This window comes from Centroberyx gerrardi, chromosome 8, assembly GCF_048128805.1.
Source record: "Centroberyx gerrardi isolate f3 chromosome 8, fCenGer3.hap1.cur.20231027, whole genome shotgun sequence".
NCBI lineage: Eukaryota > Metazoa > Chordata > Actinopteri > Beryciformes > Berycidae > Centroberyx > Centroberyx gerrardi.
This window is the reverse complement of record NC_136004.1, coordinates 10,086,424-10,102,915: the sequence shown is the minus strand read 5'-3', so window position 1 is coordinate 10,102,915 and position 16,492 is coordinate 10,086,424. Positions and strand designations below refer to the sequence as shown.

The window sequence follows — 16,492 nt, the reverse complement described above, 5'->3', positions numbered from 1 at the left end:
GGTGCAAACTGCAAAACAGCATTCAGCGGTGGGATAACAACTAAAATCATACACCCCAGCATTTATTGTACCTGCTCCTCAAACTGACCTGTGCCTATGGGATAGAAGCCTGAGATGTAGCAGCTTATCATAAGTCTGGGTATTTCCCACTAAAACATCATCTGGAACTAAATGATTATATCATCTTTTTGTCCACATCACCATTTCTTTAGTATGAGAAATATTTGATGCTTTGCGCTAGGGGCTTGTGAGTTTCCCCTAACACACTTCAAAGGAAATGGAACCAAAATATCACAAAAATGTGTGAAGTGTGTAACTCTATAGAAGCATGCCATGTCTTTCATGTGTATGGAAAAGTGCCACAAATTAAGCATTGTTCCCTATGAAATAGGATGCAGGCTTGGGAGAGTCATTGTTCTATTTCAGTTTGCGCGAATCTCCTCTGTTGTGTGTTGGCTCTCCGCTTCACCGTTCCTGACTTCTGACAAACAGCATCTGCACCAGGGACGGCATTTCCTCCCGCGAGATGGATGGGGAACAAACCCAGTATAATCACTTCAAATAAACAGGATGCCATTAATTGTTTGCCCCATCAATTGAAGTATGTCCCTGGGTATTCAATGAGAGCTCAATTAATCGTTTTAACGGTTTGACTCATTGGATGCCAGTGAAGGGAGATGAATTGTCTGGCGCTGAACAAATCACTGGTTGAAACCCACACTAGTCCTCAGAGGCCAGGCTTATTCATAACTATAGACAGCTAACCCATTTATACTGTACCTCCACCACAACCAATGGTGACTAGATGGACTACATACGTTGCGTGCCTATGATAGCAGTGTAAGATGATACTATAAAATTTGTGTAAGCGTGCCAACAGGAAATGTTATCATCAAGCATCTGAGATAAAACAATACAGTGTCAAACATTACGTCTCGTAATGGACTATTGCACTATGTGCTCAGGAATGGCACGCAACATTCGTACGGAGCATGAAACAGATATACGCATATCAGATGTCAGCACCGAGCCAAATGTCAACACAGATAAACAAACACCTCCAGACAGCGGAGCAAACAATTAGAGCAAAGAGAGACTTTGCTCCCCCGAGGACTTCCTCCTGCACGGGGCTGTCAGGTCCGTCTGCGTTGACGTTGCCACAGTGGCACTTTAACAGCCCGGCCGTGGCCAGATCACAAGGGCTGTAAGGGCCGGATGAAAGGCCTTCACCAAAAGGTGCTAATGGAAACGTCCTGAACCTGAAACACCAGCCTCCCTGTCAAAACCACGGTGGGAGGAGGAGGGAGAGGAGGTGAGAGACGGTGAGGCGAAGGGAGAGGGAGAGGGAGAGGGGAAGAAATAGACACAGAGAGGCAGAGGGGCTGCGGTTGTTTGTCCAGACACAGAGGGTCATGGTGGTGAAAACATGTCCTGTCCTTTGCGGTGATGGCTGCAGGATAGGGGACCAGGGTGTCACTCGTCACAAGGTGTGTGTGTGTGTGTGTGTGTGGGGGGGGGGGGGGAGGGGGGGGGGGTAACAAGGTTGTGTCAGCTCCCAGAGGACAGGGGGCCAGCCAAGCCAGTGTCGTCTTTCACTCCTGCTGACCTGTTTGAACTACAGTGGGCCCTGTTTAGACAGCTAACAGTCTGCTCAGGCCGTCTCTTCCTGGACCGTCAACAGCACTTGACACTTAAGACAGCACTTAAGACACAGAAGTTTTGTTTACCCTCTTTTTGGTGTCTCTCTATCTCTCTCTCTCTGGAGAATGAAGGCATAGATCTTCCCAACATCTGTAGCAGAGATGAAACAGAATAATAATTGGATGCAATCATGCAAAAAGTCTGCTGTCCTTCTTGTGAGGTTCACACAGACCTGAATCTGAATTGTAGTTCTGCCTGGAAAATGATAATAAATCTAGAAGTTAGAATAAAGTTGTCTTGTTACAGTGAGGAGACGTGAAGATGCTGTATGCACAGATACAAATAGATGATTGCAAACTATGCTCCAGTAATTAAAAACATAAACACAGATTTAAGACATAAACAAATACATACATAAACCAAATATATGCTCAGTTTCAATCAGTCGCCTGACAGGATTATCAGGTAACAATTACAATGCAACAATTCAGGTCATGCAAAAAAAACTCAGATAAATGTTCTTGACTTGGTTTCCCAGAACGTTTGTAATATGCACTAACGAGACACATAGTTGTTAAAGAAACAATAATCATTTTAAAAGGCAGACAAATAACTACTCTAAGCTATAAGATATGAACGCTTTAGTAAAGGAGCTCAAGAGCTCAAACCTAGCTTGGTCTGTCACACCAAATCTGCGCCAAATCTATTGTAAGTCACAAAGACAACAAAGACAGCGATCTTTGAACATTCAATGCACACACACTTTCTGTGCTTTAGTCACTGACTTCATATGAGAGCCACCGTGATTAAAATTGCTTTCAAATCCCTCAACAAAAGCCTCTATATCAACATCCTCTAACTCTCATGAGAAGAGGCAGCAACAGTCCCTGAAGCAGAGCAAGGAGAGTCTGAGCAAGAGTATGGAGAGAGAGAGAGAGAGAGAGAGAGAGAGAGAGAGAGACAGAAAGATGAATGCATATTGTTTCATATGTCGTTTAATCAGAGGGAAAACAGACGTTCCCCAAAGATACCATCCCCATACTGTGGAGATAAAACTGAGGCATATCAAACAGGATGTATGAAACATGCATGTCAAGCAGCTCAGAACAGGAGGACTTTTGACTAAGTGTCATATAGCAAGTCTTCTGACACTGTTATATGTCACAGGTTCTCCTTTCTACCAGTCAGGAGGCACTGAGGCACTGTCGCGAAATATAAATCACTTGCTATTAACTTTTAGATCCGGGTCTGAGACACCGCCTGAACACCACCAGCATAAAAGTCAAGCAGCCATGGCACTTGTTCAGAGAGTGTAGTAGAAAAAAAAAAAAAAAACACAAAGCCCAGGGGCACATTCCATAACTGGGTTACCAACAGCTGTCTTTTTGACAAGGGTTAAAATTTGTGAAAACACGATATTTTTCACTGCTGCCATCATTCAATACATTTCTGAAGTATTACACTACACTTCAGAACACAGATATAAAGTTTACTTCATAACAAACTCCTTTTTCCAGGTTGTGTTACAGCTCAGTTTTCGGAAATTGTTTAAATGCTTTTGCCTCTTGAGGTTATATACCGTCGCAGGGTAATTTTTCCCTCAAAAACGGACCGCAAGCTTGATCACGCACCGACTTTTGTGTTCTGGGGAGGGAGAATGACAGGTTATTTAGTGCTGTTTTGATATTTGAGCCTGAGGAATGCCTACAGATACAGTAATCCCTCTGTCTGAGGAGGAAGCTTCACAGATGAGGTAAGACTGCTTACAGCTATGAAACAATATCTGAAACAGATTAAAAGACATTTTCCTCAGCTTGATTCACGCTGCTTTCAGCTTGCCCAGGTGTTACACCTAACAACAGAGAGGTGCAGGGAGTGAGAGAGATGTGCAAATGCATTCTTGCATGTGTTTGAGAGACACAGAAACAAAGAGAGCTTATTCTTGTCAGTTGTTCAAGCCTCCGGTATCGACTGAAAGACATTTTAGATTTCTTATCAGTTTTCCGACATCTTTGATACGTTGTTCCACCGTAGATAAAGGCTGATGTGCAAGACTGTGTAAAGAGCCAACTTGAGAATTACATCAGAAAGAGAAACAGTCAGTCTTGGTCTGCGGTGTTCTCTGTTGATGATGATAACAGTCCAGACACTGATTGTTCCAGCTTGTCTTCATACCTGTGCAGGTTTCACTGCAAGGCTTGTCAATCCCTCCCAAGACTTCAAACGCAGCCCTGAATCCTTCACCTGCACCTTCACTCATCCCTTCACACCTCGCCGACAACCTGCAGAGCAAGCAGAGCAATAGTAAATTACCTATAATTACCCAGATTTGAGCTCAACATAACAAAGACATTTTTGTTTGCTGTTGTGTTATGATTGGAACATCACGTTCAAGCTAACTCGCTCTAATTAAAGCTGACATCTTTCCAGTGTGAAGTTATCTGCTGTGCAGCGCTGGGAAAACTTCATTTGAGCCCGATTCTTTGTACTACCACAGCACAGTATAGGCAAATAGAAACTGCCAAAGAAATGTCTGTGAAAGGCACTCTTCAGTGTTCTTGCAAATGTAAATCAAGTTCAGAGAGATAGGCTCCACATGTGGTTCCTTAAAAGAGAGAGCCATGCACCGGATGAGGAGACAATGGCAGAACATGGCTCTGTACGCCTACTTCTATCCAGAGAATCACAACTAATAACGGCACAAGATAAAGCTGTTTCAGCGTTCGTGCTCGCCGGTCGTCGTTCTCATTATTCGGTCCTGCATCTTAATGCAAAGTGAAAACAGATTTGGACGTCAGTGTTACACGGCGGTGACTGAAGCACGCCACGAGAAGTTACCCGATCGCTCAGATCTCAACCACTCTGTGAAATCCGTTTATCCCCGATCATTATGACAGTGTTTTTTGTCTCTATCGATAGTCATTTCCTTTCTCCCCGCAGCAGCCTTGGAGTCTCCGATGCTGGCGCTGAGCACAGCACAGCCAGCACAGTCCCACGGAGTGCAAGCAAAGGAGGAAATCAATAGAGAAAATATCGCTGCAGGCTCACACATTTTTATCTTGCTTTGAACGAGTCAGCTTTAATTTTGCTTTGATCTCAATTTGCTGCTTTTGGGATAGCTTGGCTGCACACTGAACCAGGAGGAATAAGCTTCCACCAGGGCTTTCCTACAAAAGACCCTTTCAACTGAGGCCTTTATTTTGCCTATATGCGTCAGTGTCCATTACTGGTTTACAAGGAATAAAGACACATCAAGGAATCAAAACAACTAATACAACAGGATTTGGACACATTAGTGCACATCACACTCAGACAGTTGGCCAACTGCACTTTATCTATTCTAGTCAGGGAGGATTTATGACCAAGCAGAGCAAATGTTGGACAATGTTAGCGAGGGGCCAGAATAAAGAGATCCTTAGTGTTGCTGACAGAAACGGTTCAGTGTTGTTGTGGGGTAACAGGTTGACATGCAGCACAGCTGGCGCTGTTCTCACCGCTCTGCCAAGCACACCGCCCTCCTCCCCCGCATCCACACATCATTAGAGCAGACACACCAAAGGGGTGGTGATATTATAGAATCACCTAAGGTCTGTTAAAGATGTCTGCCCTTCCCTCACCCTTTTCCAAACCAGTGCTTCTTAGGAGAGGAGTTGTTTGGGAATTTGTTTCTCTTTTTTAAAGCAGAGACAAAAGGGAAGGATAAAGGTCCAGGCAGAGAAAAGACCAGCGCCTTGCAGTGGAGAAAGGGAAGGGTCTAATCTAATTTGGTTGGAGGAGGATGTGTGTGTGTGTGTGTGTGTGTGTGTGTGTGTGTGTGTGTGTGCGTGCGTGAGTGTGTGTGTGTGTGTGTGTGTGTGTGTGTGTACATGCATGGCTGTGCTGCACAGTGTGAGGGGACTGTGGGAATGGGACAGGAGGGTTGTGCTGTTGAATGGAGCCTCCAGAGCCAGAAGCAGTGGGGAGTCTCCCCAGACGCGCTGATTCCAGGCCGGCCACTCAAAGAGGGATTAGACCAGAGAAGGCCTTCCTGATTAGCAATTCACACTCAAGTGCCCCCACAAGGACCTCGGGTAATAATATTGCCATCAATGTACTTCACCGACGCATGCAATAAAATGTTTACCCCCTTTTTTCTGACTTCTTCCCTCCTCCTTCGGCCCCGCGGCCTCGACTGTAACGTCCGTTAATCGCTCTCATGTTCGCAGGAACTTTGTTGAAACGCCGGCCGAGTCTTAACAAACATTTCCACCCGGGTCTGACGTGACTTTCCAAAACAAAAATGCGTTTTGCAAGGCAGTTGACTGTAACTGTTGTGGTTCATTGCTTCGTCTCGAGCTGGTGAACCCGCTCTGAGAGGACACCCCCCCCCCCCACCACCACCACCCCATCCCCCATCCTCCCACCCTCCTTCCCCTCCTCTTCTCTTTGCCGTTAAGCGACCACCACATGAAAGGAGTATGATGTAAGAACACACTACTAGACTAATATTGCTGTTTCAAAGCAGCCTCAGCCCAGATGTTATTGGATTTTGTGCGTAACAAGCAAAATTCATTACGACAGCGTTTATTGCGGCGTGGCTGGACGGTTTTTCCCGCTCCTATAAAGGTCCGCCATCCTTATAATCATACTCATCTACTCTATAAACACTTAAAAGGTTACAATAGCTCAATGACTTCCTCTTATCAACCACAATACACAGTGAATGAGGTCAGAGGGTTAAACATCAACTGATGGGACTATACCCATAACAACAGCAACATTACACGACGGAAATAAAGCAGACTTTCATGGCACCACGAGAAAAAGAAGAGTGGGACAAATTAGCGCTCATTAATAAGTTAGTTTATTGAACTATTTAAACCATATGAGCAAAGAATACTGGGGGCTTTGATGTTGACAGGGCTCCTCAATAATTAATTGCTTGATTCATATGCATTTCCTCAAAACGTCTGACCCTTTACGAAAACTGATGCTCTTATTAAAGCGCCGGCATTTCAAAAGGGACAGAAAAATACCGTCTATAATATAAAATAGGATTATCCTTGCCAGCAGTTTAAAAAAAAATCTTCTCAACTGGGATATGTCTGGATTCCTGCTTTATAACTCAAGCATCTTCCACAGTTTCTTTACATTCTTTCAACATACATCTCATGTGACTCGGGCTAGTTTGTCTACACCCCATTTTTAGATTCCAAAAGCTGCAAAACTATCATGACTTTTTTATTTTTTTGGCAACAGCCACTTCACAAATTGCTGAGTGGCAATGAGAGTAAAAGTAACAGATTATATCGATAAATAGGATCATCCTGAGCTAAACGCTGAATGCATGCGATCAGGAGGGAGAACAGGATCCTCGGACAATGTGCGGGGCATGTGGACAAATAGTCTCACCTCCAACAGAGTGTGTTGTTTCTTCTCATTGTGCCCTCTGAAAGAGAAGAGGAGGGCCTTGGTTAAGAAGATTATAGCCCTACCCCACCCGTACGTTTAATCAACATGCCCTTTCAACGCCGGCAACAATGCCAAACATGTCTAAAACGTCCCCCATCTCTCCCATGGCATACCTCACATGTTGGAACAGCATGCGAGTAATCTAACCACAGTAATTAAGGGAAATACTATGGTTACTCTTAGTCTGATACAAGTCGGTATGAGTAGATTTTGTTTCCCTTCAGACGAATGATGGTGTCAGTTTCAGAAATGTCACTATCACGCCGGCACTCTTGATGCTCGTCTAATTTCAGACTCCACAAACAGAAATGTATTAGCTCCAACTCATTTTAACTGATCAAAATTCCCTAAAGAACCCAAGGAGCTTTGCTTCCTCACCCTTCATTTCTTTCATCCATGGTTAAATATGTAAATAAAATGTCTAAAGTCATTCTTCAAAGGGGAACAAAAGAAAAAAGGGGGCTGAGGGAAAAGACAGCCATAAAATTCCTCCGATTCTCCATAACATTAGCCAGAGGGGGGCCAGCTTCCAGCCAGAGCCTAGCAGCAGGGGAGCGAGCTCGCTCCATAGAATCACACATCTCAAATCCCACACACAAAAAAATAAAATATCTTTTCAGCTTCAGCCATCAAAGGGCCCCCCTTTCACTTTATTAGTTACAGAATTATCTCACAGTTGCTGATTTCTCAGAGATGGAGCTGCATTGCTTGCTTCATCGCACTGTTGTGGTTGCAAAGATGAGATAAAGTTGCTGTGTGTGCGTGCGTGTGTGTGTGTGTGTGTGTGTGTGTGTGTGTGTGTGTGTGTGTGTGCGTGCGTGTGTGCGTGTGTGTGTGTGTGTGTGTGTGTGTGTGTGTGTTCAGTAGGAATGAGCTATAGGGGGGGTTGCATATGTGAAAAAGGGGGGGTGGTAGACAGAAAAAAAAAATCATAAAAGAGATAGTAGTAGCTGCTGAGGCTACAGATGCTGAAGACTGAACAGGCCCGATTCCTCCCCTTTTTCTTCTCATTTTCAAAGAGATATCATCATGACCAGCAAAACAATCATGAAAGAGAGTGAAAGAGAAGGAAAGACAGGACAGAGCCGGAACAAAGGCGATGAATTACAACAAACCAGTGGGCCGTGTCTTCTTATTAGACTATGTGACAATATTATCTTGTCGGTTTCATTACACCAAAGACAGAGATAATAAGGGCGGATATTTGCTTTAAAATATGCCAGACAGGGTTTCCTGAAAGCCAGATGATCAGTAAATGGAGAGCAGAGCTGCCGCGGCCCGGGGAACACATTGATATTACATTAGTCTTCCCCACATTAAAGCTGTCATCTTTTTTTTTTGTTCCTCTTCTACACATCAGTTCCACAATAAAAGTCTGGTGGAGAGGGCGGGACAGAGCAGGCATGTCAGCTGTTGTCCTTGTCTTTGTGAGGGGTCAGAATATATAATGAAATGCGTTTGACAAAGGAAAATGCTTTGCCCATATCATTCAGCATTTCCCACTAAAACGATATCCACCATGTTAAAAATTTCACACCAACTTAATTACAGAATGCTTAGTTATACTTATTTACAAAAGGATTTCTGCATTGTTAGCTGTCTAAAAAAGCATTGCTTACAAACCAGGAACACATTAGCAGATATACAGTAATGATTTTTAGATTGAACACCAGGTATTTTTTCCTAAAGTTTCAGTTTAACATAACGGCTGCATAAGTGAAATCTGAGCAGCATATGGGCAGCATAGGAGGGAGAGTATTGTGCAGTGGCGTATGTTCATTAGCGTATTCATTCATACCCTATATTTATGCTCCTGCTCCACACAGTGAGCACCAACAGCTGAAATGCCACCACCAAGATATGCTGTGCTAAACCATTTAGGCACGCTGGTGCCAGGTTTCTCATCTTGCCCGAACACATTTCTGAAATACTTCTAAAAGCACTTTGGTGACTCTTGTAAAAATGCACTAAAAGCACCCCTGTTTACTTGTGATCGGGATTTCACCCTTGATGAAGACCAGGGCCGGGCCGGAGTATAAATCTTACAGCCACAAACTTTTACAAGGTAATGTGAGTTAGCTGGGGGATCTGGTATCACACACACACACACACACACACACACACACACACACACACACACACACAGGGCAGAAGGCCTCATAACCTGCTCTTGTCTCAGGCCATAAAGCCACGATGGAGTACTTACTCACTGTAATGGCTTCAACAGGGTTCATTTTTATCTTTTATTATAGCTGCTTATGTGTTGATAGGTTTTGTTCCTTTAATTTTACTTGCTTACTTACTTTGTTAGTGCTGTGTTTAATGTCGTCCTTGTCTCAAGGAATTGCATCGCTTTCAGAGAGTAATAAAACAATTATACAGAAATATTTAAGAAGAAAAACTCTACTTTGAAGAGAATAATCGTTATCAACCCCATTCTCTTCAATAAATGCAGCTGGTCAGAGCTGCCTGTTGCCTGTGCATGCCACCAGCAGCAACTGTCTTGGCTATAATGATTTACTGTAATGTAGTCACACACAAATGGTTTTTGTCATAGCTCTTATGTAGAAATGTTTGTTTTATTACTGATATGTGAGAATATTTAACTGTGTAGCTCAGACAAGGTGTCAAATCTTCACATCTTCACAGACGGGGTTTCTGCAGTTCAACCCCATAAACTTTTAGACCTAAAATAGAATCCACTATTCCTATTAGCTCTAAAATTAAATGAAGCACGTTAGGATGTAAAAGCTGAAACAACCTTGCAATATATCCAAAGCTTCACATTCCTCTTGGAACAGCCCTTAATGACATCAAAGATTAGGGAGAGAGTAGTTCATGTTGACAAATATTTATTGAACTGTCCAGGATAATCAGAATAAATCATATGAATTCTATTTAAGGGTGTTTTTTCCATTTAAAGTGAATCAGCAGCTGAGTGAGGAGTATTAGGACAGGCAGGGAAACCCCCACTGTATTACCTTCTTTAACAATGCAGTATACTGTATGTTCATCTCTTTCACGTACATAGTTGTGTAGACACAAACAAATATATTACCTAAAGGGAAAAACCCACCCTGAAACAGAATTCATTTATGTTATTCTTTTCATCTTAAATTGATCAATATTTGTTAACATGAACAAATATGAAGAGCCACCAGTAGCAGAGAGAAGTAGAAGAGTAGAAGAGAGTTTGGCGTTTTCGTCATCCCTATGAGCCTCATGTTATTGTAGAGTCTAACTGTTATGAACCAAAAAATGCGCCAGTATCCCCGTAAAATTACTGGACCTGGACACTGTTACTGTATCCAGTCCGCCTCCCATAAGCTGTCAATGGAGCTGCAGCAGGACTGTCTCTGGAGAGCAACAGCAGCTCTGTTTATCTTGACCATGTGAAATCATAACTGAACTGTGCAATGTTATTGGGATAATGTGAAATTAGCTTTTGCGTGGATGTTCCCCATAATATTTATGACACATTCTTCAGTAAAAATATTGATGAGGACTTCTATATTAAACCTTTATTACTAAATCAGAGGGTACACTGGTCCAAAATATGCAGCAGTTGCACAAAAAATCATCAAGCATTACTGAAATTCTAGTAACAAAAACTGTTTAAGGTTATACTGATTTTACCACTATTTGAATGGAGTGGTGCAAATGAAGGTCGACTTGTCGGATTGTCTCCGTGGGGTCTGTATAAAACTTAATTCACAAGAGAAAGCGAAGGAAAAGGGAGGGGGAAGAAAAAACTCGGCCCGCACTCATTCTGCTCTCTCACATATATAGACCGTGAAAATTGTCAGTTGTGACCAAGGGACTGGTTTTGGTGCGCCTCTAAACCAGTGTGCGCCTTCGAGCCATTGCGCAACATTTTGGACCGGCGCAAAATGTATTAAAATGTGTCATGTTGTTGTGCTGGAAGTTTTTGGTCGAGCACAAACAAACGGAGGACGGGAAGTTTGCTGTAAACCTTTAAAAATGCTGTAATGATTGGCCAACAAGCTGTTCCGCACGATTTGAAAATAATCAGCGTGTCAGTGTCATCTTTCTTATGCAAAGTAGCTGTCTTTGAAGGCGGATCTTTTGGCAGGTTAGACCGGGACGGAGGCTCCGACCAGCTCAGACGAGCGCTGCCACCAAACGCATGAACTGCCTGTCTACGGGAGGAGGATAATCCTGAATATCTGGGGCACATTTATCATCGTGGATATTTATTTGGGTTATTTTGCTGACTGATTAGCTGAGTGCCTTGCGAACTTAATCAGCTCCGGCGCAAAACATTGGAGGACAATTATTTTTGTTGTTTTTCCAAGTTGTGCGGCACACGGTCTGAAATCGTATTGCTAGATAGTCAGACACCCCGGAAAGTGTCATGAAAACTGAAGACGGTCCTCAAGTGCGCCTTTTGGAAACAAGTTGGGAACGGATCGGAACACATAACCATTCCCAGTTACAAGTAGTAGACTGAGATGGACGGAGCAAGAGACTGAACTAGTAGCTCCAACAATTCAGCGACAAACTGAAAGCTTTGAAAGCATGGACCTGAGCGCACACTGTTTTCAACGAGATAACGTTTTCGGACCCTTCACTGGAATTATCTTTTTACTAAATCATTAAAACAAAAAAGAGGGAGCGATGGTCTTACAGCAGGCAGTTCTGTAAGTTTTTCCACACACTGATCTGGCACACAAACATCAAGTAGGTTTTATCGCAGCCTGCCTTTTAATGAAAGCAACTTGTGCGTGGTGAACATTTAATCTTTCTTTATTACGAGACGGATTGAAGAGGCGAGAATGTGTTCAACTGCTAAACCGAGCCTCATCTATGTGCTGCTAGTCTTGTGGAGTGATGGGGGTTTGGCCATTAGCTCTATAGACCCCGACCGGTCCGGAGAGGGGGGATGTCAACACATCAACATCCCCCTGTGTAAAGACATTGGCTACAACATGACTCGCATGCCAAATCTGATGGGCCATGAGGACCAAAAAGAGGCAGCCATTAAGCTGCATGAGTTTGCTCCGCTGATAGAGTTTGGATGCCACAGTCATCTTAAATTTTTTCTGTGCTCACTGTATGCTCCCATGTGCACGGAGCAGGTGTCCAACCCCATCCCAGCCTGTAGAGTGATGTGTGAGCAGGTCAAGCTGAAGTGCTCACCCATCTTGGAGCAGTTTAACTTCCCCTGGCCCGACTCTCTGGACTGCTCCCGGCTGCCAACCAAAAATGACCCCAACAACCTCTGCATGGAGGCCCCCAACAACGGCTCGGACGAGCCTCCCAAAGTCTCCCACACCCAGCCTCCGGACTTCAGGCCACAGCGGCCTCTGAGCGGGCAGGACCTGCACCTGAAGGACAGCAGCAGCAAGGAGACGTGCAGCAACCCCGGCAAGTTCCACTACGTAGAGAAGAGCGAGTCCTGCGCCCCCAAATGCTACCCCAAAGTGGATGTATACTGGAGTCAGGGAGACAAGCAGTTCTCCCTGGTGTGGATGGCCATCTGGTCCATCCTCTGCTTCGTCTCCAGCTCTTTCACCGTACTCACCTTCCTCATAGATCCGCAACGCTTCAAATACCCCGAGAGGCCCATCATCTTCCTCTCAATGTCCTACTGTGTTTACTCTGTGGGCTACCTCATCCGGCTTTTTGTGGGAGCGGACAGAATCGCCTGTGACAGGGACAGTGGGGTCCAGTATATTATCCAGGAGGGTCTGGAGAGCACGGGCTGCACCATCGTGTTCCTCATCCTCTACTACTTTGGCATGGCCAGCTCCCTTTGGTGGGTCATCCTGACCCTCACATGGTTCCTGGCTGCAGGCAAGAAGTGGGGCCACGAGGCCATTGAGGCCAACAGCAGCTACTTCCACCTGGCGGCCTGGGCCATCCCCGCTGTGAAGACCATCATGATCCTGGTCATGAGGAAGGTGGCAGGGGACGAGCTGACGGGCGTCTGCTATGTGGGCAGCATGGACGTCAAAGCTCTCACTGGCTTTGTGCTCATTCCTCTCTCCTGCTACCTTATTATCGGCACTTCTTTCCTGCTGTCCGGCTTCGTGGCCCTCTTCCACATCCGCAAGATCATGAAGACAGAGGGGGAGAACACAGACAAGCTGGAGAAGCTGATGGTTCGCATCGGGGTTTTCTCCGTGCTCTACACTGTCCCGGCCACCTGCGTCATTGCCTGCTATTTCTATGAGCGGCTCAACATGGACTACTGGCACATCCTGGCAGGGGAGCAGAAGTGTGTCGACAGCAGCGGGCCCGAGTCAGAAGAGTGTGTTATTAAGACTTCTATCCCCGCCGTTGAGATCTTCATGGTGAAGATCTTCATGCTGTTGGTGGTGGGCATCACCAGCGGCATGTGGATCTGGACCTCAAAGACCCTGCAGTCATGGCAGAACGTGTTCAGCCGGAAGCTGAAGAAGAGGACAAGGAGGAAGGCTGCCAGTGTGTTCACCAGCAGCGGGCCTTACATCAAACCTCACCCATCTCTCAAAGGGCACAGTACTAAGTATGAGCCCACACGGCCCCCTCCCACATGTGTATGAGCTGGCTCTCTTTGCGTAAACCCAAAAATACTTGTAAAGCCCTTACCTAAACGAGACTTTGTAATCAGAGTGCCATCAAAAGAAACAAGGTTCATGTTTTATTTATGCAAACTGCATTGAAGATAATGCAACGTGAGTTTTTTGTATCTTGAACCATCTCATGCAACAAGAGCTGCCTTTGTTTGAGAAAAAAAAATCTGCTACTCCTGGAATCACTTATCCCATTGAGGAACTTAGTAGAGAAAAAAATCGCATTGTTCCCAAGACAAAAAGAGTGGAATAAACCATTTGGATGTGGCATGGGGTTTCTTGAATAATGTGCAATAGATGTTTTCCTGACTGGCAAAAAAGACACTTGTACTGTTAGTGACAGATTACAGACAATGAAAGGACCCCACAGACAATGGAAGCAAATGGTCTGAGAGATGAGTGTTGCGTTTGGAAGCTTTTTAATGGAAATCGAGGCAGTGTCATATACAGTATGTTTGAACTGGAGTGAGAGCAGCTGTTGAAAAGTGCTTAAGACCTTATGAACTGCCCATTGTGAGGCAAATTCATGCCATAAATTAATCAAGCACTCGTTATTGAAAAGTTATTTGTACACACAGTTGAGTTTTCCATTTTTTTCTTGCTGTTTTATAGCACAAGGGAACATTTGTATATATTTCTAAAAGTTCATATTTTATAGAAAATTAATAAAACGTTCTAGTTTTAAATGTTTGTAAAACTGGAATTGTGTACTGCAACTGTGTTTTTATTCCCTCTGAGTGAGTGAGTTCCCATCTTCATACGACAGCATAAAGCTTGTGTTTTCTATTGCAGCATTTGTGCTTTTCACAATTGCTCTTATTCCCTGACAGTTTGTATTAGTATTTTTGAATATATTATAAAAATGGAACACGTCATGAACCTTACTTTGTGCACATTAATGTGATGGTATGTCAGTGCTGAGTTTTAAGAATATGTTTGGCATTCCGAAGAATATTTGAGCGAGAATATATCCTCTACATGAAGAAAAGGTGAGAAAAAGTGACACATTTTACCAGACACAGAGAACTCAACAATTTACACCACTAACTTCTGTCACATACAATTGTAGTTATAATTCATTTGCACTATGAGCAGTTGAATTGGGTTCATATGAGCATATGGGCGTTCACGTGGCACATACTGTATCTCTTACTATGGAAAACTGCACCTTTTCATCTCAAAGAAGATGAATGGTAATAGAACATGGAATAGAGCATGGAAAGCATAAATAGTGCATCTCTATTCTTGTTTTTAATTGTTAAAAGGCAAGAATGGGAAATCTGTAGCCTGCCCTGCCGCAGCCGCATTAAAGATGACTAACAGCAAAACGGTTTGATGACATAAAAGAGCCTTTTAAAATGTATCTATTCAGTTCTATGTTCTATTTATAACAATAAGGCAACAAAGTCACTTTTGTTCATGATTTAAGGTTTTCCAGTATATTTTTAACAACATCAAATCGGGTCGGTTTTGATGTAAAGCCTTTGATTTTAGTAGCTTTGATTCATAAAAACAAAAACAGACCACCTCTAAGAAGTCATAATTACCGCATACCAAGTTCGGCTCAGTGGCTTTAATTCTGCAATGAAGATAATCAGTGTTTGGCTGGAAAATCCACCCTAAAACAGCGCTCACGATCGTTCCTGATACAGGTCAGTTCAATCGATCGTTCAAATTTGTGAACCAAGACCGTAATCGGTGATGTCATCAAAAAGAGACACAACCTGGAGCTGGAAAGTAAGAGTCATGACTTTTGTCTGTAGTTTTAGGAGAGAGTTGTTCATGTTGACAAATCTTTACTCAGCTGTTTGATGTGACTTCTATTTTACGGTGGATTTTTGAAACCTGTTAATGATGTATTTAAATTTTTCATTGCAGTTCTACCATGTGTTTATGTAGCTCTTCACCTGAACAGGAGTGAATATAAGACTTAGTTTCAGTACTAGTTTCAGTAGAATAATGAAATGCTCCAGCTCTCTCTCTCTCTCTCTCTCTCTCTCTTGCATGTGTCGGTGCGTATCAGTGATGGGGTTATACAATAATCCAGCACTCATTCAGGACAGGATTAGACTGTTTGAAGGGTCTGGCTTTGAGAAGAGGATAGCTGCGAACCAAAATACAGAATATCTGTCATCTCCTCTCTTCTTATCAGCAAGGCATAGTGACATTTCTATAGACACATCTGGCCTGGATTTGAAGTAAGTTACATATTGACTGAAGCCGTTTTCTAAAGCATGGACAAACTGAATGCATTGTCTGGTACTCTGACTTGTTTGGTGTTAAATGATCCTCACACTGTAAACAATTTTGAAGGTACATCGTCTCAGAACCACAAGTCTAGTCTTGAGTGTAAGCCACACCAATTTGTGCTCCGCTCTGACTTTTGTCCTGACTGTGCTGCCAGAGCAACAAGATGTGGATACTTAAAGGCACAAATTACACATAGTGTCAGTCATTTTGTATGGCATTTGGTACCATTTACAAACACAAATCCATATGCAGGAATATTGACACATCATCAAATGTTAACCAGTGTAGCGTGAGTTCACGGTTTTCCCAATCCTTGCAAAAAGTTGCATTTTGCGAGCGCAAGACTTTCTGCACCTTTATCTGCCCGCACTTTCAAATCATGTTTGAGAGTTTCTATCTATTGGCAGACAGTACTCTCTGGTCTAATAAAGTTGCAGGAGTGTAGTAATGCGCTAACCCCGAGGGCATTCAAGTTCCAGCGTCAACCCAACCCGTTTTAACAGTCAAAAGCACATGACTCACAGCCTCTATGTGGCTGAATCAAAGTCAGGCAGTGTCTATTGATACTCTGT

At 43.6% G+C, this 16,492-nt stretch overlaps 1 protein-coding gene across 1 annotated transcript; it reads left to right on the top strand.

Moving 5' to 3' along the window:
* Positions 1-11,242: 11,242 nt before the first annotated feature.
* fzd10 (frizzled class receptor 10) lies at positions 11,243-14,339 on the top strand. Its single transcript, XM_071927809.2, has one exon. The coding sequence runs from the start codon at positions 11,889-11,891 to the stop codon at positions 13,638-13,640; it is 1,752 nt and encodes a 583-aa protein (XP_071783910.1). The 5' UTR covers positions 11,243-11,888; the 3' UTR covers positions 13,641-14,339.
* Positions 14,340-16,492: the final 2,153 nt, after the last annotated feature.